Source organism: Thermothielavioides terrestris, chromosome 2 (genome assembly GCF_000226115.1).
Source record: "Thermothielavioides terrestris NRRL 8126 chromosome 2, complete sequence".
Taxonomy (NCBI): domain Eukaryota; kingdom Fungi; phylum Ascomycota; class Sordariomycetes; order Sordariales; family Chaetomiaceae; genus Thermothielavioides; species Thermothielavioides terrestris.
In genome coordinates this window covers 7,878,231-7,904,960 of record NC_016458.1, presented here as the reverse complement: position 1 = coordinate 7,904,960, position 26,730 = coordinate 7,878,231, and the positions used below count along the sequence as shown (strand labels likewise).

The following is a 26,730-nucleotide window of genomic DNA, read 5'->3' as shown; positions in this document are numbered from 1 at the left end:
TTGCCGCAGCCTGGCAAAACTGACTCGGCGAGCAGGAAGGGCGGCAACGGTCCTTTCTCAGAACATTAATGAGAACTTCTTCCATACAGGTCGGTCTCCGCCTGGACGGCGAAGGGACTGCAGCAAAGCAGCAACAACGCAGCAACGAACTCGGGATCAGGGAGATTGATATTTCAACGGGCCTGACACCCCCACACCCCACGGCTCTTTCCGGGTTCAGTGTCCTGATGGAATCAGCTGCTGTTGTTTGCCCGACGCAGTACACACACAAGTTATCAAACAGCAAATGGGTTTAATTCCGATGTGCGACGTGGGACGGCAGGGGTTGTTGAAACACAAGGGGAAGGAACGACCCTAACCCAGGCCTTCGTCACCTGCCAGGGGTTTGCAGATTCAACCATTTGGTCTCCGGCCAAGACACTGCTTGGCAGGTCCAGGCCCTCCGCCCCAGGCACCTCGGCCCCGTCTTCCGAGTCTCTGGGTCCGGTGCCCGCCAAGCTCCGTGCTTCGGAGCGTCATGCGACGAATACGGAATACTAACATGCGATCATTTTCTCCGTCAACTTGCAATTTGAGTTTCCTCTTTTACTTCTTCCTTCTCTGTTTTCCACTATTCCTCTTGGGAGCTAGCTGACGGCATAGGTTTTGGTCTGAACGCAGCCTCTTAAGCGAACTGCGCCATCAAGGGCAGACGATTTGCTGATGGCTCTTCGTTGTTGTCAGTCAACACCGGCAGTTCATGAATGAATACGATCCAGGACTTAAACCTGAGAGTCCCAAGTTGCGAGCCCAGTGCTGCCCGCAAACACAACGGAAGACGAGTGACAAAGCTGGCTCGGCCGGCTCAATGACATCTATGAGACACACAACTTCTGGGTGCAGGCAGACTTGGGCAGAATTCTCCCACCTAACTAACAGCTAACGGTAGGAGCCAGACTGGCTGAGTTGGGTAGCGTTGAGTCAGGCCAAGGATACGGCTTGGACGCTCAGGTGCCCCAAAGAACGTTTCTCGCCTTGCACACCAACATCTTGAGCATGAGAGAGGTGTCAATCCGCCTTTACTGAGGCGCATACAGGGCATGGTTTGGGGACAAGGCGGGGTTCAAATGCAGATCGATCAGCATACGTGACGTAATTAGTGTATTGTAATTGGCCATTAACAGCTCGGCACACAGCGTAGCTTCCTATTCAACAAGGAAAATAAAAGGAAACCGAAAAAAAAAAGGCTGAAGACGGGAAGAGCAGACAGAGGAAAAAAGTACGGAGTAATCAGTCCGGAAACCGTACAGGTCTTCGTTAAATGGAAGTTGGAACGCGGGGCAGTTGCCAAGCGCTGAAACCAGCCTAACTGCGCAGGTACAGTACCTTACCTGCTGGTATACGGATTACTGTACGGAGGTACGGAATACAGTACCAAGTGTATGGTCAATACAGTACAAACCAATCAAGATGGGGCACAACTCCAAAATCGACCTCCAACAAGCACTATCAATTCGTCACCGAGCCTTCCACTTCCAACCCACCGGGGTGTTCTTCGAACTGGCCTCCAACTGTGCGACCTTTGCGGCTTCACGCTCTTCTCAGCGTCTCCACCACTCCGAGTGCCTCGCAAGGCTGCTTCCGCAAAATCGCAGCACCGATGCCTGCCATTGCCGACGGAGACTGCCGATTTCGATTTCTCAACCCTTAGCATATGTGATCTCCGAATGCACCGACTCTGCCGCCTCTACTTTGACTGCACACGCCAAGAGAACGGCCCGCCATGGATCGCGCAAGAAGGCGTGGGTTCCCTCCGCGGCGCATCGCGGTTTTTGTCTGCCGTGCTAATGTGGTCTCCGTGTAGATGAGCTGCGCGACTTGAACCGGAGGGCCTGGGATGGGGAGAAGGGTGAGAAGACGGGAGACATCCATGTGAGGATTCTGTGTTGACCGGTGCTGAAACTTCTGTGCATCAGACCTCTTTCCCGTGGCCAGCTCGCTCGACTCGACCATGAAGAAGAACACGGCCTTCATCAAACGTCTGCGCACCGCCATCTCTCCCGCGAACCTGCCCACCTTCTTGCAGGAGATCAAGACCGTTAGCCTGTCCAAGTATCTCTCCGAGATCGTATCCGCTTGCCATGAAGGCCTGTCGAAACTCAAGTCCCCCGGGGAAATCGAGGCCGGTGTGGAGATCGTCAGCGCCCTGCACCAGCGGTTCGGCCCCGCCGAGTTTACCTCGTACCTCGGCTGGTACCTCGGCAGGTCGCTGGCCACGCCTGACAAGAGTGTTCTCAAAGCTCTCTCGCCAGAAGCAAGAGAAAAGGAGGAGAAGGATCGCCTGGTCCGTCAACGGGTCCTCCTGCGTGTTGTGACCGAGTTGTGGCTCGTCGAAGTCCTGCGCACCCTGGACGATGTCAAACGGCCCGACGACGCCACGAACGGTACCACGGGGAAGCCGACCGAGGTGAAGTCCCGGGCATCTGCCAAAGGGGGCGCTGCCGAGCCTTTCCCCCTCGAAGTTCTGAAAGACCTCCTCGGCCACGACAGGGAACATGTGAACCTGCCGCTGCTTGTTGCCTTCGTCAAGGCCTTTAGCTGGGACGTTCTGGGCGTCAAGGCCGCCGGATCCGAGGGCCGCAAAACTGTCGAGGAGGATGGCGCGACGAGGACTGAGGAAGGGACCGAAGATCAAGAGGGTGAGCCTGCCCCCGATTCCGACGGCCCGGCCTTCACTCCGCCCGAGCTGCAGGAGCGCTTCAGGAACGTGTTGAAACGCTACTTTGAGGACCTCAAGGGCCACCTCGTCCGGGACCAGAAGGCCATCTACACCCAGTCTCGCAAGAACGCCGAAGCCTACGTCAAGTCGGGCGAAGTGTTCGAGGACCGCCAAGCCAACTTCGAGAAGCAGGTCAAGGCCCAGGAGCGTCTGGTCGCCAACGCCCAAGTGATTGCCGACGTCATTGGGGCCGAAATGCCCGACTTGAAGGACCACGACGACCCTTCATCCGGCGCAAGCGGCACCATTGGCATTGTCAAGGCTGGGGAGTATCTGCGTGGCCAAGGAGATGGCGCTGGTATTTGGGAGGACGAAGAGGAGCGTCGCTTCTACGAAAACCTCGTCGACCTCAAGGGGAAGGTTCCCGCCATCCTTCTTGAGGAGGTGAAGAAAAAGAAGCCCGAGGCAGACGAGCAAGTCGGGAAGAAGATAGACCCGGCCGAACTTGCCGAGGCACCCAAGGCTCCCGATGCTGCCGCCGACGATCAGTCGGTAGCCATTGCGAACAAGACGATTGGCGCCCAGGTCGATGCTTTGCTGGCTCGACTTCCGGACCTCACCACCAAGGATGCTATCGACCAGATGGCCATCGACTTCTGCTATCTCAACTCGAAGGCCTCGAGGAACCGGCTCATCAAGGCATTGACAGACGTGCCCAAGGGCCGTGGCGATCTCCTGCCCTGCTGGTCCAGGCTTGTTGCAACGCTTGGCCAGTACATGACGGACATCCCCAAGGGGCTCGTCGAGTATCTTGATGCAGAGTTCCGAAGCCTGCAGCGGCGTAAGGACAAGGAATTTCTGGGCCAGGTCAGGCTCAGCAATATTCGCTACCTTGCTGAATTGACCAAGTTTGGCATCGTGCCCGAGCACGTCGTCTTCCACTGCCTCAAGGTCAGCCTGGATGATTTCTCTCGCATGAACATCGAAATCATCTGCAACCTGCTCGAAAACTGCGGCCGCTACCTTCTGCGGAACCCGGAGACTTCGCCTCGCATGGCCAGCTTCCTCGAGACTCTCCAGCGGAAGAAGTCTGTGCAACACATCGGTGCGGCCGAGAGGATGCTCATCGAGAACGCCGTGTACTACGTCGACCCGCCGCAGCGCCCGGCTATCCAGCAGAAGGAGAGAACGCCAATGGAACTCTTCATCCGCAAGCTCATCTACTCGGATCTCAACAAGCAGAGCTATAACAAAGTCCTGAGGCAGATTCGCAGGCTGCATTGGGAAGAGAAAGAGGTACGTCACCTTCCTCTCTCCTCTTGAAGACGTGACGCCTTAAACGCTGTGCAGGTTGTCGCGGTCCTTCACAAGGTCTTTTCCAAGCCCGGGAAGGTCAAGTATGGCAATATCCATCTGCTTGCCATCTTGCTCAGCGCCATATACAGGTACCATCCCGACTTTGTCATCGGCGTCGTTGACACGTTGACCGAGTCCATCGCTTTTGGCCTCGAGCAAAACGACTTCAAGTTCAACCAACGTCGCTTGGCTGAAGTCAAGTACCTGGGGGAGCTCTACAACTACAGGATGCTGGAACACCCGGTGATTTTTGACACCATGTACAAAATCATGACTTTCGGCCACGGTACGTAGCCATCCCTTCACCAGCACGTCGGGGCATGCATGCTTACCTATTCCCGCATCCTAGGTGGGCCGCCGGTGCCTGGTCGCATCAATCCCTTCGATCAGCCCGATGACTTCTTCCGCATCCGCCTCATCTCCACCCTTCTAGAGACATGCGGCATGTTCTTCAACAAAGGCGCCGCAGGGAAGAAGTTGGACTACTTCCTCTCCTTTTTCCAATACTACATCCACACCAAGAATCCCCTGCCAATGGACATTGAGTTCCTCGTGCAGGATATCTTCGCCCTAACCAGGCCGCAGTGGAAGCTGGCTTCGAATCTGGAAGAAGCCAGCAAGGTCTTCCATCTGGCGATCATTCAGGACCAGAAGACTTCGGGACTCGACAAGGTCGTGGAGCAAGACGATGGAACGAGTGAAGTGTCCAGCGATGACGATGTGCCTCTCGCTGAGCAGGATGATGAGGACGACATGGGCTCTGAGGAGGCCGAGGCCGAGGCTGAGGTAGGCCTGCCCGTCCTTTTCCTTCGCTCGAGTTGGGAAAACTGACCATACCGTCCGACTACACAGGATGCCGACCAGAATCCGTCGTACCGCGATAGCGACTCCGAAGAAGAGGCCATTGTGGTCACCAGAGAAGAAGAGGAGATTGACCCTGAGGATGAAGCTGAGTTCGATCGCGAGTATGCGAAGATCATGGCGGAAAGCTTCGAGACACGCAAGTTCCAGCCCAAGCAACAATTTGACATCCCGCTGCCCATCCGCCCCAAAAACCGTGATGCTCCGAGCGGCTCCGAACCCGCCGAGAACGGTGCCGGTGCACCGGGGTCCACCATGGCTTTCGCTTTGTTGACGAAGAAGGGAAACCGCCAACAGGTGCGTCTTGCCTGGTTGGATCCTGTGCTTTCTGTCCTGGCTAAATTTAACATTGACAGACCCGGACGCTTGAACTGCCCGCGGACTCGACCTTTGCCGTGGCCATGATGAACCAGCGGCAGGCGGCAAAGGAGGAGCAACAGCGCATCAAGAACCTGGTGCTGAACCTCGAAGCTAGGGAAAATGAGGAATATGACGGTGAAGAAAACTTGAGCCCCTATGGACCTGGCAGCAATATTTATCGTACCTCAGCAGGACACGACAAGCCGACTTCGCATCACCACCACAACCGGGCCGACAATCGGCCGAGTAAGGAGCGCGGCCAGCGAGTCCGCAAGCTCCAGCTCAGTGACGTCGACTGGTATGATAACCCCGGACAAACGGCCCTGTCCGAGCGAGGGCAAGTGCCCGGCACCGCTCGGGGGCGTCCCAACGGATCCGCTCCGCCTCGTCGGCGCCGCAATATTTGGCAGCCACCTGCCCGGTGGGTGCACGCTGAAGGAGAGCATGACTAGCACACTCTCGCATGCACTCTCCTTCGAGCGCCCGCCGAGCAGCCAGCTCGGACGGATCGCAGCCATTGGTGAAAACACATGGATTAGCCAGATACTTCTAACACGGTCACGCTGGGCGGCATTATCATAGGACTTGATATTGAGACACACGGCGAAACATTCGATCATCCACGGACTATGCTAGGGAGCAGCACTAAACCCAGAGCATTCCGATCTTCCTAGCGGGTGCTCCGGTCCTGCTGCGTACCGACGGTCCTGGACGCCGGGCGCCGAGTGCCTTCCCACCGACCGAACTTTGCCGATACCCTCGATCGAGCACCTCAAACCGCCGGATGCTATCAACCTGACTGACTCCCAGATACGGATTGCCGGAAATGGGTGACAGTCATGAATGGATGGACGGACGGGTGGCTTTCACCGAACCATACAGCAAGGGCCGTGGCAACTCGTCAGCGAGGTAAAGCAAGCGGCTGGCGACAGGTGCATGCCGTCCCTTCTGAACCGGGTGTGCCTGTTCACTGCCTGAGTGCGAGAGCGAGCGAACGGCTTGGGCGCCATCTCTGCCGCGTCAATGTCTGGATGGACAAAAGGGAGGGGGCGCGCTTTGCTATCACACGTCGTGCTCGGATGGGAAGAGGGAAACTCCCGTGCTCACATGGGTTGAGCCACAGCGCTTGGGGGGGTGAATGGGCTGGCTTGCTTGCTTGCTGGCTGGCTAGCTTCACAAACTGGCCATGCCGGAAGTTTGGGGGCTCCCAAAAATAGTGCGATTGCGATACACAACAGATTGCCACACTGCAGCAGACTAGGAAACGGGCTTTTTTTCTTTCTTGCTTGCATCTCCCCTCTCTTTTCTCTCGATCCTCGTGTTCGATGGGGTCCGCATGGTTGGGGAATGCTGTGTGACGGCGGTGAACACGGGCTATGTGACGTGAGATGGCTAAAGACGAACCCTCAAGGTAAGGTGTAATGAAAGTTAGGTAAATTTGGAATGGACGTAACTATCGCCAAATAGCTCAGGCACGTAGTGGCCAGATCACACACTGCAGCCTCCTTCCCTCGGCACGGTTGGGGGTGGATATCCGGTATCCCGCTCGTTGAACCCCCGGTCGGGTGTTATTGCAGCGGAGTGAGTGTTCAGTCGATGGTTGGGTCGCCTGCAAGTGATGACGACGACTTTCCGGCGCTTGGGGCTCCTTTTTAACGTGTTCGCCGTGGTAATTTACCTCCTCAGGTTGTCAGGAGGCTACATAAGGTAGGAATGTTGCTTTGGTGGTATCCGTATAGTGCAGCTCGGTCGGTTCTCTTACCGAAGGCGAATAGCTGTTTACTATTCCGTGCATCCGGTGCTTCGTTGAGTGGTAGCCGGACCTGAAGACGCAGCAGAGGCTGTTAGTGGGGAGGGCCCCACTCTGGGACGATCTGCCGCTGGCCCCACCCTGCTTGGCAGGTTACTTACGGGATTACAGTACGGAGTACGGCTTCCAGGTTAGTTAATCCGTAACGTATTCCAGATCCGTACACTGTTCCTCTCTCGCAGCGCTGCCCATCGTGGTTGATGATGGGTTCTGCCAGCGACTGAAAGTCACTCAACTTATAACCGTGTGGACGGCAGTCTGTGCGGGTGGATCTTTGAAACGTCAGAGAGCTCGCCTCGTCACCGAGCCGGTCATTACAACACAGGGCTGATGGAGGTGCGGCAACACAGCGTCCCTTCTGCCTCTACACAGCGGCTACCTTCCTTTCCTCACTCTTGCTGTCCGCGCACATGAGGAGGAACAAGAATTCCAGGTTACCTCCCCTGTTGTTTGTGTTTCCCGTTTCCCTACCCTACCACGCTGGTTACACAGCTTCCTACACTACGACCACACAGCACTTGAGTCTTTGACCCCCGGCCGTTCCCCCGCTGCAGCACTCTGCAGGTCCAGCAACCGGCTCCGATCCAGCTTGTTGGCTGGAAGTGGGCTTACTAGTTAAATTAATTGGCGCGGCCGTTGTAGTCGTTGCGCGGAGTCCTTGAGGCCAGTCTTCGCTAACTACCAGTGTATGGTGGTTGCGTCTTCCCGCCTTGGCGCACGGCAATAGCAAGAGTTGTCATCTTGTTCTTTGTCGACTCGGACTAGGAACTCGTACTAGGTTGATGGGAGCAAGTGCTCGTTCCTGTTCACATCACTTGGCGGGCTTCTCTTGCTCCATTAAGAAGGTCGATCATGGCTTGCGGGGCCCAATCAGCCTTTCTTTTGACGCCGCTGAGTGTCTCGTGTCTGCCGAGGCATGAGACACTTTGCTCAGCCTGTCGAAGCCCCCTGTGAAAGACTTGCATCTCTCGCGCTCGGCTGCCCTTGCTTGGTGTATCTCGGGCTAGAACGGACAAGGGGACCTTGACTGCACAACATCGACCGTGCAGCACCGTCTGCAGCCCATAATACGAGCATGTACATCGCCTGTTACTTCGTCATTCTGCGCCGGTCTGGCGAGAATTCCTACTGTGGCATGGGACGGGCCAGTGGTGAGCCTTGCCTTGTCTTGCGAAAGAAACGGCCGGCTAAAGTACTTTCATTTACAGATATTGTTTTCTTTGCCGTTGGCCCACCGCGCTGCACCCCGGAAAACGTCGTCTTTTTACGCCTTGGGTCATTTCTGGTGACCGGATGCCGCAAAAAACCTTTCAGGATTGGATGATGTTCGCTGTCACGGCCTGGCCAGGCCCCAGCCACGATCCGGATGCGCGGGTTGCGGGAGAGCATCGGTACTGCTCGTCCTCCATGCAGCTTGCCCCCGGTTAGCCCGGTCTTCCCCATCCTCTCTGCCATCCTGCTGTTTCTCTCATCTCTTAAGAAGAGCACGGCATGACGGCAACAGGGCCTACCTACGACGCCGCCGAAAGACCGCCTGGGCGCTGTGGCACCCCGAATTCCTTGAATAGAAAACATACGGCCTTCCACCACAGACTTGGCCTTACCGCAGCCCAGGGGCCTGAACTTCTGGCTGGACGACGGTGCTGCAGGTAGCCGCTCGCTTGTGCGCCTTGCCGTCTATACGTATATACCGCTCGTTCACCACACGCTCGCTACCTCGGATTACCACTCAGCTCTGTTTCCAGATGCCTGTGCTGATGCGCGGCTCGGCTTCTGGCTGCCGCCTTCTATAACCTGGCCTGTCCTGACGCCGTTGCCGCTTCAAACGCAGGCCGAGCTTCTGCTTCGTCGAGCGACACAGCCTTCAGCATGGCGGGCGATATTGACGATGAATGGCCGGTCCAGGAGGTAAGCCATGCTTTTATTCAAATTCGCCTGACCGGACACGGTGGGAATAACTCTACGTGCAGATCGTCTACACGGCCATCGTTGGCCTGGTGATGATCGCCGCCTGTCTCGAGTGGTTCCTCTGGATAGCCGCCTTCTTGTATTGCCTGTGGAAGGTGTTTGTCAAAGCCGAACATTGGACCGTCCGGCTTCTGGCAGTGCTCGTGGGAATTGCGTTTACATTGCTCAGGTATTGTCCTGTTCCTGTTGTTCGCAGGCGAAAACCCAAGCAGCGTTTGTTAAACTCACATATGGCGACAGATGCATATTCCTGCCCGTCATGATTGTGACTCTACCGCTCCCCAGCCAGATTTCCCGTGTTTGGCCGCCCGCCATGGTCTCGTTCCTCCAGTGGTTTGCCTTCTGGACCTTTGCCGGGCTCTTGTCCATCCCCTGGCTCTTTTGCGTCTACCAGATCGTCACACACCAGCTCGGACGGACGAAGCGCATCAAGCAGGTCCTCGACGAAGTGTCAGCCCCGAAGGTCGTCATTGTGATGCCTTGTTACAAGGAGGAGCCCGAGGTCCTTGTTACTGCCATTAATTCCGTCGTCGACTGCGATTACCCGCCGTCTTGCATCCACGTCTTCCTCTCCTTCGATGGCGACCAGGAAGACGAGCTCTACCTCAACACCATCGAAAAGCTTGGGGTCCCCCTTACGCTCGAATCGTACCCCAAGAGCATCGACGTGACGTACAAGGCCGCCCGGATTACTGTCTCGAGGTTCCCCCACGGCGGCAAGAGACACTGCCAGAAGATGACTTTCAAGCTCATCGACAAAGTCTACCACGAGTATCTCCGGCGAAACGACAATCTCTTCATTCTCTTCATCGACTCCGACTGCATCCTGGACAGGGTCTGTCTGCAAAACTTTGTTTACGACATGGAGCTGAGCCCCGGCAACCGGCGAGACATGCTGGCCATGACGGGCGTCATCACGTCGACGACCAGGAAACACAGCCTCATCACGCTCCTGCAGGACATGGAGTACATCCACGGCCAGCTGTTCGAGCGGACGGTGGAATCGGGCTGCGGTGCCGTCACCTGCCTCCCTGGCGCCCTGACGATGCTGCGCTTCTCAGCTTTCCGGCGCATGGCCAAATACTACTTCGCCGACAAGGCGGAGCAGTGCGAGGATCTCTTCGATTTTGCCAAGAGCCATCTGGGCGAGGACCGCTGGCTGACGCACCTGTTTATGATCGGTGCAAAGAAGCGGTACCAGATCCAGATGTGCACCTCGGCGTTCTGCAAGACCGAGGCCGTGCAGACGATGCGCTCGCTCATCAAACAGCGCCGCCGCTGGTTCCTGGGATTCATCACCAACGAGGTCTGCATGCTGACGGATTGGCGGCTGTGGAAGCGATACCCGATTCTGGTGATGGTCCGGTTTATGCAAAACACCATCCGCACGACGGCCTTGCTCTTCTTCATCATGGTCCTGGCGCTGATCACGACGACCAAGAAAATCAGCGACCTTCCTGTGGGCTTCATCGCCATCTCCCTAGGCCTGAACTGGCTGATGATGATCTACTTCGGAGCAAAGCTGCGGCGCTTCAAGATTTGGCTGTATCCCATGATGTTCGTGCTCAACCCGTTCTTCAACTGGTACTACATGGTCTACGGCATCTTCACGGCCGGCCAGCGCACCTGGGGCGGGCCCCGTGCGGATGCGGCCGCGGCCGACGCGCACACGACGGCCCAACAAGCGATCGAGCAGGCGGAAAAGACAGGCGACGAGCTCAACATCGTGCCGGAGTCTTTCATCCCCGCGGCGCAGGAAAGGGAGGAACTATCCCAAGCGGGCAGCCAGGAGGCCGGCAAGAAGAGGAAGAAGAGCAGCAGCAGCAGCGCCAGCCGCTCCCGCAGCCTCCTGCAGCCGCCCGACAGGGTGGTCGGCAAGTTTGCCCCGCCCGAGCGGACGGCCAGCGGGTGGTACCAGCACCCGGACGACTCGGTGGCCAGCATCGGCGCGGCGCTGGGCAAGCGCAGCATGCCGATGACAACCCCGATCATCCCCGGCATCGGCGGCGGCGGCGGCGGCGGCGGCGCAACAGCAACGACCACGCTCCTGGGCGCCCACCGGCGCGACTCGTTCGACAGCGCGCTGTCGGCCCACACGGGCATCCTGTCGGTGTACATGCCGCAGCGGGTCGAGAGCATCATGGGCGAGGAGGACCGGCGCAAGTACGAGCTCGCGCAGGCCAGCCAGCTGCGCCAGTTCATGAGCAGCTCGCGCGTGTTCCAGGGCCCGCCGCCCGGCCACGTGTACGAGGTGCCCGAGGCGGAGCTCCGACGGGCCGCCGGGTGGGGGGGAGCGCCGCCCGCCGATGCCGCGCCGCCGCCGCCGCCGCCGCCGATGGCGGCGGACGGGTGGAGCATCGCGCGGAGCAGGCCGTCGCCTTCTTCGTTGCAGGGCAGGGCGTCGAGTTATGAGAGCGAGGGTCACTCGGAGGGGTCTTCTTCGGCGGATTTGTTGTCGGGCGGTGGTATTAGTGGTGGTGGTGGTGGTGGGAGACAGGCTCAGGGGCTTGCTCCGCCGCCGCCGCCGCCGAAGCCCAGTGCCGGAGCGCGGGCCGGGAGGAGTCCGCTCAGCAGAGCGAGTTGGACCCGGCCGGTGTCAAGAGACGAGGTCGAGCTGGAGATGGAAGCGTCGTTGGCGGATACTCCGGGTTCATCGCCGCGGCTGGGACAAGGCCAGGCCCAGGGGCAGAGGGGAAGCAGCGGTAGGGGGAGGGTCATCTGATATGTTTATTTATCAAGGTTGAGGGAGCGGGCTTTACATGTCTGATTGCATTTGCTTGAAATGGTTTAGAGGTGGCTAGCCGATAGCATATGCCGGGGGAACGCTTTTCTTTTTGGGGGCAGGTGGATGTATGTATGTATACCGAATGCATTCCCACAAAGCACATTTGTCCTCCCACAATCCAGGTAGAGTTCTACGTCCCAGTTAGTTAGAGGAGTTCGCTTGTTTCCCCCTTGCTCGTCTGGTCAAAAAGGTCTTTGTCAACCACCAGCTGAATTCACCACGAACTTGCAAACTGCGTGATCACGTCTGCCACCCATTGTCTCGCCAACAAGGCTCTAATACCGCTCGCTCCAAGAAGACTCTCGGTTCGGCCGAGACACTGCCAACACGAAAGAGATTGACGTCCTTGGAGCAAGCAATCCCTTGGTACAACTAAGGAGCTTTTACGCTACGCAACGAAAAGTTCTGACACAGGTTGTTGGACCCCAGATGCGTCATAACGCCTGGCCAAGACAGTCTTCATGAATCGGTTGCATTTTTTTAAAAAAAAATCGGACGCTCTGTCGATAATTCTTTTCGAAGCCAGCTGCCTTCGAAACCAACCTTGTGAAGGCAGCTGCCTTCGAAACCAACCTTGTGAAGGCAGCTGCCTTCGAAACCAACCTTGTGAAGGCAGCTGCCTTCGAAAAGTCCCCTAGCCAATTAGAGAGAGCGCATTCGAGAAATACAGGTACCTTCCGTGAGTTCGTAATTCCTCGAGGATTCCGGAATCTTAAGAATGGGTAGCCAAACGCGCAGTTCCTGGCGGCCGATTTTTTGTACTCGCACTTCGTAGATGGCAGGACGATGATAGTGGCAACAAGGTGACGTTCGGTACTTCAGTACCTGAATGGCAGCATCCGAGAGTGTGAGGGGCTCGACTTGGCGGGGCGGTTGGCGGTGTGTTGTCCGTCGAGGTGGGGTGATAGATTTACGGCTGGGGTAGAGAAGCGATAAGCTCGTCGGCTGCGTTATCAGTGCTGACTAAGGTTACTGTGTTTGACGTAGTGTATCTTAACGACCGCTTTGATGTAAAATTGGCTCCGAACTCGAGAGAAAATACGATCAAGGCAACCTAGCTTTGAACTCAAAGGCTGGTACACTCAGTGAAAGCCCGTGCCACTCTCGGAAGAACAAAAAAAGGCAAAAAGAGCTGCCTTGGGCAGTGGCAGCCTGGCCGCGCTGATGTCTCTCCCAACTACCAAATTCGTAGCCAATCGAGAAGCTTCTCCTGCCTTCTCTGAGGTTTCTTGGCTTAGGCGCCGAACGCCCTGGTGCGGGGCCAGCAGAGGCGCCCCATAAGGCCCATGGAGGGGAAGCCCACCCCTCTGAGAGTGCCCGCTCCTGGTGTCGGGCACCTAAGGTCGATTTTTTTCTGCTCTTGCCTGCGAGCCAACCCTGCCCGCTTCGTGCGAAAGTCGACTTTTGAGAATCCATTTTCTGCAATCGATATCCCAACTGCCAGATTGTTGCATCTGCGCAGACCACGACCCTCCCGACCTCGTCATACATTGTCGCACCTCGAGTCTACTGGTGAGCGCACCAACCCTGAGGGGGGATCGAACGGACGGTTTTGTTTACACGAGAACTCGGCTTGCTGCTAGATCTAGGCCCCTCACTTCCCGCCCAACATGAGTGTCGTCGGTACGTTTGCGAGTCCCCCGCCCGCCCCGCCACCTGCCACTCCCCAGCAAGGACGGGAAGGATATGAAGTAATGCTGACCTTGGTGTGTGTGTCTGTGTTGCAGGCGTCGATTTCGGGTCCCTCAACACCGTCATCGCCGTCGCGAGGAATCGGGGAGTCGATGTGGTAAGTCCAGAACCCTAAGAACCCGGAGGACCCCACGGCACCTGCTGCTGCGCAAGAGATAAGCACGAGGCGCAAGTAATCAGGGAAACCTCGCACTGACACTGCTGTCGCTCAGATCGCCAATGAAGTCTCCAACAGAGCAACTCCGTAAGTTAGCATTCCTTCGCCCGGCCCCGCGCCGCCCACCAGCCCGCACCTAACCTTCTCTCCCCATCCAGGTCCCTCGTTGGCTTCGGCCCTAAGTGCCGCTACCTCGGCGAGGCCGCAAAGACGCAAGAGATTTCGAACCTCAAGAATACCGTCGGCTGCCTCAAGCGCCTCCTCGGGCGCTCTTTCAAGGACCCCGATGTCGAGATTGAGCAGAAGTACATCTCGGCGCCCCTGGTCGACATCAACGGCCAGGTCGGTGCCGAGGTCTCGTACCTCGGCAAGAAGGAGCAGTTCACCGCCACACAGCTCACCGCCATGTTCCTGAGCAAGATCAAGCAGACCACGGCCAACGAGCTCAAGCTGCCCGTGTCGGACCTCGTCATGAGCGTGCCCCCCTGGTTCACCGATGCCCAACGCCGCGCGCTCATCGACGCCGCCGAGATTGCCGGCCTCAAGCTGCTCCGCCTCATCAACGACACCACCGCTGCCGCGCTCGGCTACGGCATCACCAAGCTGGACCTGCCCGGGCCCGATGAGAAGCCGCGCCGCGTCGCGTTCGTCGACATCGGCTACAGCGACTACACCTGCTCCATTGTCGAGTTCAAGAAGGGCGAACTGGCCGTCAAGGGCACCGCCTTCGATCGCCACTTTGGCGGCCGTGACTTCGACCGCGCCATCGTGGAGCACCTGCACAAGGAGTTCCACGGCAAGTACAAGATCGACATCTTCAGCAACCCCAAGGTGCTGACCCGAGTCTATGCCGCCGCCGAGAAGCTCAAGAAGGTGCTGTCAGCCAACCAGCAGGCGCCCCTGAACATCGAGTCGCTTATGAACGACATCGACGTGCGTGCTATGATCACGCGCCAGGAATTCGAGGCCATGGTCGAGCCCCTGCTCCACCGCATCAACGCCACGCTGGAGCAGGCTCTCGCCGAGGCCAAGCTGGCCAAGGAGGACATCGATATCGTCGAGGTCGTTGGCGGCGGCAGCCGTGTCCCGGCCATCAAGGACCGCATCCAGGCCTTCTTCGGCAAGACGCTCTCCTTTACCCTGAACCAGGACGAGGCCATCGCCCGCGGCTGCGCCTTCAGCTGCGCCATCCTCTCTCCTGTTTTCAGGGTCCGCGACTTCGCCGTCCAGGACGTCATCAGCTACCCGATCGAGTTCGCCTGGGAGAAGGACGCCGACATCCCCGACGAGGACACCAGCCTCATCGTCTTTGGCAAGGGCAATGTGATGCCCTCGACCAAGATTCTGACCTTCTACCGGAAGCAGCCCTTCGACCTGGAGGCCAGGTACGCCGAGCCCGAGGCCCTGCCCGGCAAGGTCTCCCCGTTCATCGGCCGCTTCTCCGTCAAGGGAGTGAAGGCGGACGGCGGGCCCGAGGACTTCATGATCTGCAAGCTCAAGGCCCGCGTCAACATCCACGGCGTCCTGAACGTCGAGAGCGGCTACTACGTCGAGGATCAGGAGGTAGAGGAGGAGATCAAGGAGGATGAGAAGCAGAACGGGGACAAGAAGGATCCGGATGTGAGTACTCTTATGCAAATTGGAGACGCCACCACCCAGAAGGTGGATGCTGGCAAGCCGGAAGAGGCGCCCCAAAGAGTGTGCAAACGTCGCAAGACCGGGTCTTCTGCGTCCAGCGAGTCCGAGGCGATGGCGGGTGAGCATGATACTAGATACGAGCTAACATCTGAGTCGTCGCAAAAGGCCATGGACACGGACGCCCCCAAGGAAGAGAAGCCGAAGACCCGAAAGGTGAAGAAGCAGGTCCGGAAGGGCGAGCTGCCCATCGTCAGCGCCACCCAGTCGCTGGAGCCCTCCGTTAGAAACGCCGCCGCAGAGAGGGAAGCTGCAATGGTCATGGAGGACAAGCTGGTGGCCGACACCGAAGAGAAGAAGAACGAGCTCGAGACGTATATCTACGACCTCCGCAACAAGTTGGACGACCAGTACGCCGAGTTCGCGAGCGAGGAGGAGAAAGAAAAGATTCGCGAGAAGCTCACGGCCACCGAGGTAAGCTCCGCCTATCTGGTTGACTTACTCCCACGGCACCGGAACACAAGACAGCTAACCGCAACAAACAGGACTGGCTCTACGACGAGGGCGACGATGCCACCAAGGCCGTCTACATCGCCAAGATGGACGAGATTCGCGCCCTGGCTGGCCCCGTCGTTCAGCGACACTTCGAAAAGGTCGAGGCCGAGCGCCAGGCACTACAGGCCAAGCTGGAGGCGGAGCGGGCGGCCAAGAAGGCGGCCGAGGAGGAGGCGCGCAAGGCTGAGGAGGCGCGCAAGGCTGCCGAGGAGGCCGAGAAGGCCGCGCAAGAAGCGGCCAACGGCGCCAACGGCGCCAACGGCGGGTCCAAGGACGAGGAGATGACGGATGCCGATGCCGCGCCCAAGGCCGAGGTCGAAGAGGCGGGTGACCCGTAAGGGGGTTCGCGCCTTTTTCCCTCGATATTTCTCTCTCTCTCTCTCTCTCGCAGTCTCCTGGGTATTCTTCTTCTTCCGTTATGTGCGATGGGGTGGGGCGGAAAAAGCCCTTTACAGGGTGGTCTTTTGATAGAAGGTTCTCATAGGAATACGAAGCGAACGCATGTACTGGGCGTCTGACACACCACGTTTCTGCATGAGGTTTTTCCACATCCGGTCCTTTTCTTTTCTTTTTCTTGCTTTCTTTTCATTTCTTTTTTTCTCCAAAGAAGATGACAGGCGTAGGAGACAGGACACCGACAATACAGGACAAGACGTGACGTGGGAGGTAAAGAGGGGAAATAAAGGGATGCAAGAAGAGAGGACTCGTCATAACACATGAAGTTGGCATCATGCGTCAGGGCATGGTGCTCGCTGTGACTGAGATGTGGGTTTGTAGAGATCGTTAGTTGACATCCAGCTATCAACATCGTCATAATCATCATCAGCAGCAGCAGACGGATCAGTCCGGTGAGGGATTGACGCAAGAGCTGTCGGCCAAGATGATGAGACTGGTCGGTCGTTGTTTCAGAACCATCTACTCTTCTCTTCGCTTTTGCTTCTTCTTCTGATTCTTTCGCATTCCCTTTCATACAGACTGCACTGGATGATACAAGGGTAGGTTCTGAACGGTACGACCTTCGTACATCGTGTATGTATATACCTACATCTAACATGCCTCGCAGCGAACAAATGTCAACAAGCGGACAAAGACGCCCACAAATAACACCACCGACAGTAACTCAAACGCTCGAAGACGAGTCAAGACATGGCAAATCACTAAATCAGAGCGCATAAGTAACTCGCATGAGATGGCACTACAACACCGACCGAGTCACGTTCAACAAGCATCACAGCAAAGCGGCTCTCGACCAACTGACCAACAAACCGGTAACCCGACATTTTAATTCACTGCGTTGTGGATGATCCCCTACTCACCCTTCCCCCCACCCAATTCCGCTAGAACTGGCAAGCCGTAAATCCCTACACTACCTACACCTTCCCGCTACATACCTGAACCACCCATGACTCCCCCAAACCCCATCACTCACTCACTCACTCACCTACCTACCCACCCAGCGCCGCCCCAACCTCCCCCCTCTCTCCTCTACCAAACCTGCGTGCATATGTGCATGCGTGCATGCGTGCCAGCTAGCTAGCCTAAGGGATATCAAACACGGGCTTGAGCTTGATGATGAGGGCCCACTCGTCGTTGGTGACGTCGTTGCGGTAGAACTGCTTGAGGCAGTCGATGCTGGGGCGCGAGATGAGCGAGTAGAGCGTGTCCTTCTCTTCGAGCTGGCGGCCGTAGGCCGGCTGGTGGCCGCCCGCCGCCTCGATCTTGATGGCCACCGACGGCTGGCCCTTCTTGCACATCTGTATCTGCTTGTGCTCGCGCTCGATCGAGGCGCTACGGTGGCAGAGCAATTTTTTGGTCAGTTATTGGATTGGATTGGGCTGGGGTTGCCAGGGAGGGAGGGGTTGACGTGATTCGATTTGGGAGGAAGGAAAAAAAAGGGAAGGGGAAGTAAAAAGGGAGGGGAAAACATACACTCTACCGAGGTTGATGATCTCCTTGGCGCCCGTCGTCGGATTGGTCTTGACGGCGGCGATGGGCGTGTTGATGCGGAGGGAACCCTCCACGACGTCGACGCCGACGACGATGGGGTTGGTTTTGTTGAAGACGGCCACGGGGTTGAGCACGCAGGGGAAGACGGCCAGCATCTTGGACTCCTCCTTCTTCTTCTCGTTCTGCTCCTGGATGTGCTTCGTGAAGGCGTCGAACAGGTGGTAGATGATGTCGGCCGTGAAGATCTTGATGCCCTGCTCGTCGGCGTAGGCCTGCGCCTCCTTGTCGATCTTGACGTCGAAGCAGAGCATGACGGCGAAGTCGGGCGCCTTCTCCAGCATGATGCCGCACTGCATGACGTCGCGCTTGTAGACCGGGCCGATGCCGACGTTGGCCACGGGAATCTTGGACTCCTTGAGGAAGTCCAGCAGGGCCTCGAGCGAGCCGAGCGTCGACGCCTGCACGCTGACGCCGCGGCCTGTCTTCTCGACCCGGCTGAACAGGCTGGCCAGATCGGACTCGACTTCGTCCTCGAGATCCGACTCGTCATCGTCCGGGCCGACCACGAGCAGGCGGGAGCCGGCGATGGCACCCTCGAGACCGGGGGCGCTGATCTTGACACCCAGGGCGGCCTTGACCTCCTTGTTGTGCACGTACTGCGACTTGAGACGGAGTTCTCTGAGCGGTGCGGGGGTAAGCAGCGCTCGGATATTTGTCTTGATGACGCCGTCCACGCCGCAGAGGATGATGCGGTCGCCTTCTCGGAGGATGCCGTTGGACAGGATGACGTCGATGGTCATGCCGAAACCCTCAATGGCCTTGACTTCGAGCACCGTCGCCTGGACCTCCGAGAGGTACATGAGCGAGCCGACCATCCTCTCCTGCGTGAGCTGGACCAGCAGCTTCAGCATGTCGGGGATACCCTCGCCGGTGTGGGCCGACGTGGGCACCAGCGACACGTATCGGGCCATGGACTTGTTCTCGTAGAAGAGCTCCGAGTTGAAGCCCTGCTCGGCAAAGGCGAGCTTGACCTTGTCGAGCCGGTTCCTGAACTCGTTCTGCACCGCCTTGTTCTGCAGCGCCAAGCTCTCCTGGAAGCCGTTGTTGTCGATCTTCTTCCAGCCGTACAGACGGTCGATCTTGTTGAGCGCCACGATGAACGGCGTCTTGCGGTCACGCAGCAGCCTCAGGGACTCGAGCGTCTGCTGTTCGAGGCCGTGCATGATATCGACGACCAGGATGGCGATGTTGCAGAGCGACGAACCGCGAGATCGCAGGTTGGAGAACGACTCGTGGCCGGGCGTATCGATGATGAGGAGGCCGGGAACCTTGAATTCGAACGAGCCGTCGCGGTTTACCACGGCCGTCTTCTGGCGGATGGCCTCGACGGGGAAGTAGGTGGCGCCGATCTGCTGAGTGATACCGCCGGCTTCGCCTTCCTGTACGTTGGTCTGCCGGATCTTGTCGAGCAGTTTGGTCTTGCCGGTATCGACGTGCCCAAGAATACAGCAAATCGGCGAGCGCAGGTTGTCCTTTGACCGAGCCGCCAGCGCAGCCTGGTGGGCCTTCTCGCGGCGCTCGGCCGCCTCCTTCTTCCGCTGCGCCTCGGCGATCCGGGCTTGAGTGGCCTTATCCTCCTCCTCCGACTCCTCCTCCGACTCCTCCTCTGATTCTGACTCCTCCTCCTTCGGCTTCGGCCGAGAGGGTAAGGCCCGCTGGGCCCGCTGGGCCTGCTGGGCCTGCTGGGCCTGCTGGGCCTGCTGGGCCTTGCCGTTGGCTTCTGGCTTCTTCGGCTCCTCCTTCTCGGCTTCGTCCTCGGTCTCGGCGTCCCAGCTCTCCTTGACGTCCTCCTTCTCCGACTCGACAAGCGCCTCCCAGTCCTCGTCCACGCTGTCTTCAGCAGCAGCCTTGGCGGCGGCGGCGGCAGCCTCAGCCTCGGCCTTCTCCCGCTCGAGGCGAGCCTTCTCCTCGGCCTCCTTCGCGGCCGCCTCGGCCTGCAACCTCGCGCGCTCCGCCGCCTCTGCCAGGGCCTTCTCTTCATCGATCTGCCACAGAGAGGAGTCAGCCTTTCAAGCTCCAATAGAGTGCCTATAGCCACCGGTTTTCCACTTACCTTTGACCGGCCGCCCCGTTTCCTCACATCCGCCTTCTTCCTCTCCTTCTCCTTCTCCTTTTCCTTCTCCTTCTCCGCCTCGCCTTCCGCAAGACCGCCGATCTTGATGCCCGCAGCAATCATCTGCTGCAGCTTACGCTCATTGCGGGCCTTCTCCTCCTTCTGGGCCTTGGTGAGGTACTTGCCCTCGCGCTTGAGCTGCTCGATCTTCTCCTTCTCCTTCTGCTTCTTGCGGGCCTTCTCCTCCTCCTTTCGCTTGCGCTCCTCGGCTTCCCGGCGCTCTTCCTCCTCTATCCTGGCCTGCTCCTCTGCGCGCAACCGCTCTTCTTCCTCCTGCCGTCTCCGCAGCTCCTCCTGTTGCTTCTGGATGGCGAGCAAGTGGGCAGGGAGCTTCTTCTTCTTGCCGCCAGCAGGGGCGGCAGCAGGGGCGGCGGCAGGGGCGGCGGCAGGCGTCTCGGGCTTGGCCTCCTCGGCGGCGGGCTTCGCGGGCTCGGCTTTGGCTTGTTGGGCAGGGCCAGCAGCCTTCTTCTTGGCAGCCTGTGACGCAGAACGTTAGCTTTGCCGCTGGGGGCGCTTTTACACACAAGAACCGCTTCCTACCTGTTCCTTCTTCCGTTGCTTCTCCCGTTCCTTCTTGAGCCTCTCCTTCTCCGCCTTGGTCAACACCCTCCCGACCTCGACGCCCTCCCCCTCGTCCTCCTTCGCCGCTGCGGCAGCCGCCTGAGGCTTCTGCTGCTGCTTGCCCTTGCCGCCCTTGCCCTTCTTGTCGAGCTGGGCAAACTCCTCCTCCAGATTCGCCTCCTCGGGCTGCTTGGCCGCGAGGTCCGGCAGCGCGGTTGGCTCGGCCGGCTGCTGCTGCTCGGCGGCGGTCTCGCCGTCGACCCAGTCTTCGCTCAGCCCCTTCTTCTTGCGCTTTTCCTTGTTCTTGCGCATCAAGTTCATGAGGCCGCCGCCGCCCATGGCAGGCGCATCGTCGTCCGCGGCCGCGGGGGTATCAGCGCCGGCGGGCGGGGCGTTGGCCAGCGCGATGCTCTCGCCGAGCTCGGCCTCCCAGTCATCGTTGCCGCCCTTCTTGCCTCCCTTCTTCTTGGGCGCCATTTTGCGGGGTGTAGTGCTGTGGCTTCGGTTTTCGCGGGTTGTGTCTTTTCCTTATGTCCGGCGGGGTGGTGCAGTGCGCGCACTCTTTCTTTTTTTTTGTCCGCTCAAAAGAATGTGCAAAATCCAGCGCCCGGCCCACAATGTGGAGGAGAAGGAGCGTGGATATAATATTCCCCTCGGCGAACAATGGCCGGAGCTCCGGATGGCTCGATGATCGTGGCGAAGATGCCCCGGTACGGAGCAAAAAAGCTGTACGGAAGTAGGCGGAGGTCAGCGGTGCCTGGGCAATCGATAGGGCTTGTGGGGTCCCTGTGGAGAGGTGGTTTTAGTGCGGGACAGCCCAAGGCGATAACGAACCGGCCGACTTATATCTCGAGGGTATGGATGCTGTAGTTACCTCGAGGTTGGACGTAGGGGTTTCTTTTCTTTGTCGCAGGAGCACAAGGGTGGTGAATGCACCTAGGTCCCACGTCACGTCTCTCAGGTCAGGAGCCGAGGGACTAGGTACTTTTCAAATCGGGGATGCCACTTGAGCCAGCTTCGACGAGACATAATCTGGAGGCGGTGTTGGCAGACCACTTGCTCCAGGAGGCCGGATATGGACGACTGAACGTTAACTGGGTGCACTCCAGGGCTGCTTGGCCGGTTGTTCGGGCTGCGCTGGAGGGGCAGAAATCTCCAGGGCTCTTTGGGTAGGCGGAGGTGGGGGTTGTGAGTGACGCACCGGCGACACCCAGTTTTGGCGGCACAGGCCCGAATTTACACATTTTGTGCTCACCAATCACAGCACCTGGACAGTTTGTCAATGAGGCTCGGCGCAGGCATGCAGTGCAAATGAGAGACGGAATATTACGCAGAACCAGCAGGGTGTTTTACACCGTTTCTTTCACGTCAATAACATGACAAGAGTTCCCCCCTTTGCTGGCAGTGACCGATCATAAGAGTTACCCGCATTGCTATCCCCCTGATGACCCTCCTCCCTTCGCTGCCCCGTCTTCACAGCGGCGACAGCAAATGGTACTCCAGGATGTCATATGCCAGCTGGAAATACGGCGCGTAGTTTCCCTCACCGGCAGCAGGAAGGCCCTGGACATGCTTCCCGCCGTCCAGCGCTGTCAACAGCTCCACGAACCTGGCCAGCTGTCCTTCCCTGGTCACCATCTCCTCCAGCGCCCGCCGCTCCAGACAGCGCCGTAGGATGTCGCCATCGACGTGCATGTCCAGGCCGTAGCTCAGCCGCGGCTCCGGGCTGCCGTCGCGCCCCCGCTGCTCGCGCAGCACCTGGGGCGACACGAACGGACACACGGCCTCGCTCGCGAGCGCCAGGTTCTGCACGAACCGCAGCAGCCGCCAGGCGTCCACGCTCAGCAGCGTGAACCGGTGCAGCGACCCGTGCAGCGAGATGCCCAGGATCTCCGCGTCGTCCACCGTGGCCGGCAGGCGGCCGTAGCGGGGCTGCGCGCCGGCGTGGGGTGCGCGGCGCTGCTCCCAGGCGGGCCGCGTGCGCCCGCGGCGCAGCCGCCGGATCGAATACGGCAGCTCCGCCTCGACCACCACCTCGCACTCCCTGTCGGGCGTCTGCCGCGGCACCCACAGCGCCGCGACGCCGCCCTCGCGGTCGGCCACGAGGAAGAGCCCGCTGCGCGGGTCGTCGAGCTGCGGGCCGGCGATCTCGATGAAGTCGACCGCGTTGCGCCGCCAGGGGTCGATGTGGCAGATCTTGTCCACGCGCGCTTCGTCTTCGTTGTCATCGTCATCGTCATCGTCCTGGGGGTTGTCGTTGTTGTTGGTGGCGTTTTTTGGGACGGAGTCGAGAATGATTAGCGACTCGCGGGTCGTCAGGACGGCGAGTTTGCCGCTCGACAGCCGCAGGGCGGTAGCGGGCGAGCCGAGCGGGACGGACATGATGGGCTTCAATTTCTTCTCCTGGACGTCGAGCACCTCCCACTGGATCGTCTGGCCGTAGCAGTAGACCAGGCCGTGGTCGTAGCCAAAGACCGCGTACATGGGTCCCTTGACCTCTTTCCAGAATTGGGTCCAATACCGAATCGACGTGGGACCGTCCTCCCCCGCCTTCACCTTCTGCGTCGAGACGAGGACGAGACGGCCGCTTTTTGTGCTGACGAGGATGAAGTTCCAGACATTACCGTCGCGCCTGTAGTTCCATTCCGCCAGACCCAAGATCCGATCGCCAGCCTTCCCCAAGCCAGCAATGTTGCTTTGCGGCTCTCCGTTCTTGTCCATGGGCCGGCCAATGTAGTCCCCGGTGTCCGGGTTGATGAACGCCAGGCCCGGCCCGCCGTACCAGTTCACCGCAGCAACCAGACACTGCGTGAACTGGCAGTAGATGACCCTGTTGGGCGTGCCGTTAACGGGAATGATCCGGTGCGCCGGGCCGGGCGCATGGTTCATCTCTGCGAGCAACAACCTCGAGCCGGAGACAATGAGGATCGGGGTGATGCCGTCGTCGGCTGGCATATCCACAGCTGCGGCGTAGTGCACAGGCGGCGCGGGAGTCTCGAGCTTGCTGGCGTCCACCGGCCAGACCCTCAATTTCGTCGTGCGGTGGACGGAGCTGCTGCCACCGTGGCTGCTCCGGTGATCCAGGCTCACGGAGATGAGACTGTCGTCGCAAGAAACCAAAATGCTAGGGCCAGGCGCGCCAGCACGATGGCCGGCGCTGACGTTGGCCGTTGTCCTTCCGAACTTCTCGCAATCGATGGAAAGCGAGCCGGCAGATTGCGTCACTGTCATCACTTCCCCGCTTCTTGTACCTAGGAAGACGACATCCCCGACTGATACAATGCTGGCGACTCCTTCAAGTGCCGAGACTGCGCCCAGGTCCAGGCCGAGGCTCTCGTCCTTTTCTGTCACGTCTGCGTAACGTCAGCACTGGGACAACCGACGCGGGAATGGTCAGCCGGAGCTCACACTCGGTCAAGTTGACCATCTCAAGGCCGAGGCCACCGGAGGCGTGCTGCAGCGAAGCGCTGGCCAGGAAGATCTCAGACCCCCTCCTGATGCCGGCCAGGAGGGTGTAGTTGGTGCCGAGAGCCAGACAAGTGACCTCACCGTCCACATCGACCGCTTGGACGAGCGCAAGAGTGAAGTTATCGAAGTCAGCCTTAAAGACGTGGATTTGGAATTGAGCGTCCGTGTGCGCCGAAATAGCAATGCAGTCATCGAGCGTGCAAGCATCAGAGACGGACGCATTCGCGAGCCCCGGCAAAGCCTCGAAGGCGAACTGAGCGCTGTTTCCCAGTGAGCGTCAGGTCTAGTCAGGGTTATGCGTCGCCATCCGTACTCACCTTTGATGCGGCGTTGACAATACTATCTTCTGCGTAGTGATTTGCACCGCCGACTGACCGGAACGCGCCAAGGCCAGCGTGGTCGATGATAGATCGAACGGTATCGTGTCCGGAGCGGGCGGGTCGGCGCTGGAAAAGTCGCCGGCCAAGTTCAGCGCCGCCGAAGAGTCGGGCATGGAAAGGACCAGCAGGTAACCATCAGGCTGGGCAGGGTAGAGGCCAGGGAGAAGCCAGGCCTGTTTCACGCTGGCCCCGTAATCGAGGTCGAGGCCGATGTGCGCCTTCAGGCCGCAGCGGTACTCGGTGATGGCACCCTTGCAGCCGGTCTCGCACGTCGCAAAGACACGGTCCGGTTTCCGCATCTTGGCTTGCTGCCACGGAACCATGGCCTTGTCTTGGTGGACTTCCGGATGCCACGTGGAGAACTCATCGGTGGTTGTCATGTCGACAACCGGGGACCAACTCGGCAAGACGCCGAGCAGCTCAATGGGCTTCCGGGGAGGAATCTGCGAGGGACAGCAGGGGTGGTCAGTTCGGGTTCGAGTTTGGGTTCAGGTGAGGGCCGAGGGCGAGGCCCTCGGCTGGAACTACGCACCTTCCAATGCCCTCCCGGTCCCGAATCGCTGCCGAGGACCAGGACATCGGTGCTGTCATCGAACAGACAGGCGAACGCCGTCGATATGCCGCAGGGGAATGTGTCCATGACGGTGCTGCGGGCGAGCGCGTTGTCCTGCTCAGCTTCTAGGAACACGACCACGCCGTCCTCGCGGGCGAGATAGACGCAGTCGCGGCTCTTACTGTAGGTCTGTAGCCGAAAAGGCCTTGCCCAAGCCGTCCATAGCGGCTGGTGACAGCCGCGATGATTGGCTGTCGGGGGCGGCGCTTTCACGTCGATGCTCTCGAACTTCGGCGGCCCATGCAGGCACTCGGTGCAGACGGCGATCTGATGCTCCGATATGGAGACGAAGGCGGACTGAACCGTTAGGGGAATGATTATCAGCGGCATTTGGTGCTCAACAGGCAATCTATGGCCCTGTTTTTCTTCGGCGAAGACGGTCTTGAGGTCCTCTCCGAGTTCCCAATCGTATATCACCGTCCTCGATTTGCCATGCCGGACGATGACGAGCAGAAGGATGATGTGGCGGTCGTCCCCGAGTCGAGGATGCAGGAATGTCAGCTTGTGTATCACGCCCTGTATGCCGCGGAGGCGGAAGGACCTGACCGGACGCAGCGGTTCGCCGCGGCCGTACGCCTCGCTGAGCTGGCCATGAGAGGCCAGCTCGTAGACGATGAAGGAGTTGGCAGGGCCCGCCAGTGCCATGTAGCGAGAGCTCGGGTCGACGGCCATGTGGAAGCCCAAGTATGGGTCTGGACGTCTCGGATACTGACAGCGCGAGGCCACGAACTCGGGCCTACCGTCGGGGCCGTGGCGGACAAACAAGAACACAGTGGCTCCGGTCTCTAGAACAACCGCCAGTAACTGAGGTGGAAGGCTCGCGCCCGAGGAAAACGGCCTCACTCTCGCGCTGCCGTATTGGCTCGGCGCATCGTGTTCGGTCTTCACGATAGAGGGCGAGAAAGGATCGGCGCTCCGCTCGTCGTTGAGATCCGGGACGACGAAGGAGCCGACCACGCAGGCGTTGCGAATGCGGCATCCAAAGTCATTTTTCCGCACAATCTCCTCGATGCGCCCATCTTTCCGGAGCTCGGAGATCTGAACAAAATGGTCCTGATGGGCTTCGGAGTCAGGGAATGCCTGTAGAAGGCGAGCGCGCGACAACAACGGGGGCAGATTTGATGAACGTACTCCCACGAAGGCAATGTCATTGTGGTCGGGAGACCGGATCCGGACCGGCAAGAGCAGATTTGGGCGGGCACTCTCCATGACGGTGGTTGTGAGCAGGCCGCAGCGTGGAGGCTTCACAGCATCTATCCTAGCCGCAGCCTTTGGGGCTGGCTTGTGTGCCTTCAAGACGGCGTGCAGGTTGACCGTTTCGGTCACCCATTCCCCATTCCGGAACACATTGGTGTGGAAGGCCATGATGATGGAAGGGAGCGTTTCGGATTACGCCCTGCCAGGATAGTACGGTACCTCAAGTGTGGAAGTTGGTGCTGGTGCAGCCGTTCGGCGAAGTGTCTCAAAGGTAGCTCCGGGGAGGGAGAGTCCCCGGCAGCGAGGCAACTGTCCTGACGCAAAGTGAGATGAATAGAGCAGGCTTTCAGGTCCCGTTCTGCTCTCTACTTACGGGGATGGCAGGTGTACCCAACGGGGCTGCGCGAGCACGAGACTCGCTCACAGCCGTTCAAATGCGTGGGCGCACAGGCAACTGACGCAGTAGTAAACTGGCAGTTCCCGACCACTTCACCTCATCGCAGCGCCTTCCTGT

General features: G+C 59.0%; 5 protein-coding genes across 5 annotated transcripts; 3 read left to right on the top strand and 2 right to left on the bottom strand.

Moving 5' to 3' along the window:
- Positions 1 to 1,435: 1,435 nt before the first annotated feature.
- On the top strand, positions 1,436 to 5,989 carry THITE_2115730 (uncharacterized protein). The gene is made up of 8 exons (XM_003653312.1): positions 1,436 to 1,781; positions 1,844 to 1,888; positions 1,956 to 3,994; positions 4,049 to 4,340; positions 4,404 to 4,840; positions 4,907 to 5,212; positions 5,272 to 5,573; positions 5,858 to 5,989. Exons 1-8 carry the CDS (start codon positions 1,763 to 1,765, stop codon positions 5,862 to 5,864), a joined length of 3,447 nt encoding a protein of 1,148 aa, XP_003653360.1. The 5' UTR covers positions 1,436 to 1,762; the 3' UTR covers positions 5,865 to 5,989.
- A 3,065-nt stretch (positions 5,990 to 9,054) lies between these two features.
- On the top strand, positions 9,055 to 11,775 carry THITE_66300 (glycosyltransferase family 2 protein; the record flags this gene model as incomplete). Its single annotated transcript, XM_003653311.1, has 2 exons — positions 9,055 to 11,336; positions 11,421 to 11,775. The coding sequence occupies exons 1-2, from the start codon at positions 9,313 to 9,315 to the stop codon at positions 11,773 to 11,775; spliced, it is 2,379 nt and encodes a 792-aa protein (XP_003653359.1). The 5' UTR covers positions 9,055 to 9,312.
- Positions 11,776 to 13,143: 1,368 nt separating this feature from the next.
- Positions 13,144 to 16,285, top strand: THITE_2115726 (uncharacterized protein). The gene is made up of 7 exons (XM_003653310.1): positions 13,144 to 13,350; positions 13,428 to 13,461; positions 13,566 to 13,627; positions 13,743 to 13,774; positions 13,846 to 15,307; positions 15,491 to 15,796; positions 15,868 to 16,285. Exons 2-7 carry the CDS (start codon positions 13,449 to 13,451, stop codon positions 16,213 to 16,215), a joined length of 2,223 nt encoding a protein of 740 aa, XP_003653358.1. The 5' UTR covers positions 13,144 to 13,350; positions 13,428 to 13,448; the 3' UTR covers positions 16,216 to 16,285.
- Positions 16,286 to 16,990: 705 nt separating this feature from the next.
- Positions 16,991 to 21,231, bottom strand: THITE_2115721 (uncharacterized protein). Its single transcript, XM_003653309.1, has 4 exons — positions 20,538 to 21,231; positions 19,938 to 20,474; positions 17,807 to 19,869; positions 16,991 to 17,665 (listed from the first exon to the last, which is right to left on the bottom strand). Exons 1-4 carry the CDS (start codon positions 21,033 to 21,035, stop codon positions 17,416 to 17,418), a joined length of 3,348 nt encoding a protein of 1,115 aa, XP_003653357.1. The 5' UTR covers positions 21,036 to 21,231; the 3' UTR covers positions 16,991 to 17,415.
- A 582-nt stretch (positions 21,232 to 21,813) lies between these two features.
- On the bottom strand, positions 21,814 to 26,656 carry THITE_2115717 (uncharacterized protein). The gene is made up of 5 exons (XM_003653308.1): positions 26,590 to 26,656; positions 24,939 to 26,530; positions 24,344 to 24,849; positions 23,967 to 24,286; positions 21,814 to 23,911 (listed from the first exon to the last, which is right to left on the bottom strand). The coding sequence occupies exons 2-5, from the start codon at positions 26,382 to 26,384 to the stop codon at positions 22,032 to 22,034; spliced, it is 4,152 nt and encodes a 1,383-aa protein (XP_003653356.1). The 5' UTR covers positions 26,385 to 26,530; positions 26,590 to 26,656; the 3' UTR covers positions 21,814 to 22,031.
- Positions 26,657 to 26,730: the final 74 nt, after the last annotated feature.

What these genes read in the sequence shown, in the direction of transcription:
- THITE_2115717 (XM_003653308.1), bottom strand. Translation starts at nt 26,384, where the DNA reads ATGGCCTTCCACACCAATGTGTTCCGGAATGGGGAATGGGTGACCGAA. An exon ending in GACCGGGAGGGCATTGGAAG is followed by an intron (nt 24,850 to 24,938) that starts GTGCGTAGTTCC and finishes TGTCCCTCGCAG; the next exon opens with ATTCCTCCCCGGAAGCCCAT. An exon ending in GATGGTCAACTTGACCGAGT is followed by an intron (nt 23,912 to 23,966) that starts GTGAGCTCCGGC and finishes GACGTTACGCAG; the next exon opens with ACGTGACAGAAAAGGACGAG.
- THITE_2115721 (XM_003653309.1), bottom strand. Translation starts at nt 21,035, where the DNA reads ATGGCGCCCAAGAAGAAGGGAGGCAAGAAGGGCGGCAACGATGACTGG. An exon ending in AGCAACGGAAGAAGGAACAG is followed by an intron (nt 20,475 to 20,537) that starts GTAGGAAGCGGT and finishes TCTGCGTCACAG; the next exon opens with GCTGCCAAGAAGAAGGCTGC. An exon ending in AACGGGGCGGCCGGTCAAAG is followed by an intron (nt 19,870 to 19,937) that starts GTAAGTGGAAAA and finishes TCTCTGTGGCAG; the next exon opens with ATCGATGAAGAGAAGGCCCT.
- THITE_2115726 (XM_003653310.1), top strand. An exon ending in GGGACAAGAAGGATCCGGAT is followed by an intron (nt 15,308 to 15,490) that starts GTGAGTACTCTT and finishes TCGTCGCAAAAG; the next exon opens with GCCATGGACACGGACGCCCC. An exon ending in AGAAGCTCACGGCCACCGAG is followed by an intron (nt 15,797 to 15,867) that starts GTAAGCTCCGCC and finishes CGCAACAAACAG; the next exon opens with GACTGGCTCTACGACGAGGG.
- THITE_2115730 (XM_003653312.1), top strand. An exon ending in GGCCTGGGATGGGGAGAAGG is followed by an intron (nt 1,889 to 1,955) that starts GTGAGAAGACGG and finishes TCTGTGCATCAG; the next exon opens with ACCTCTTTCCCGTGGCCAGC. An exon ending in TGCATTGGGAAGAGAAAGAG is followed by an intron (nt 3,995 to 4,048) that starts GTACGTCACCTT and finishes AACGCTGTGCAG; the next exon opens with GTTGTCGCGGTCCTTCACAA.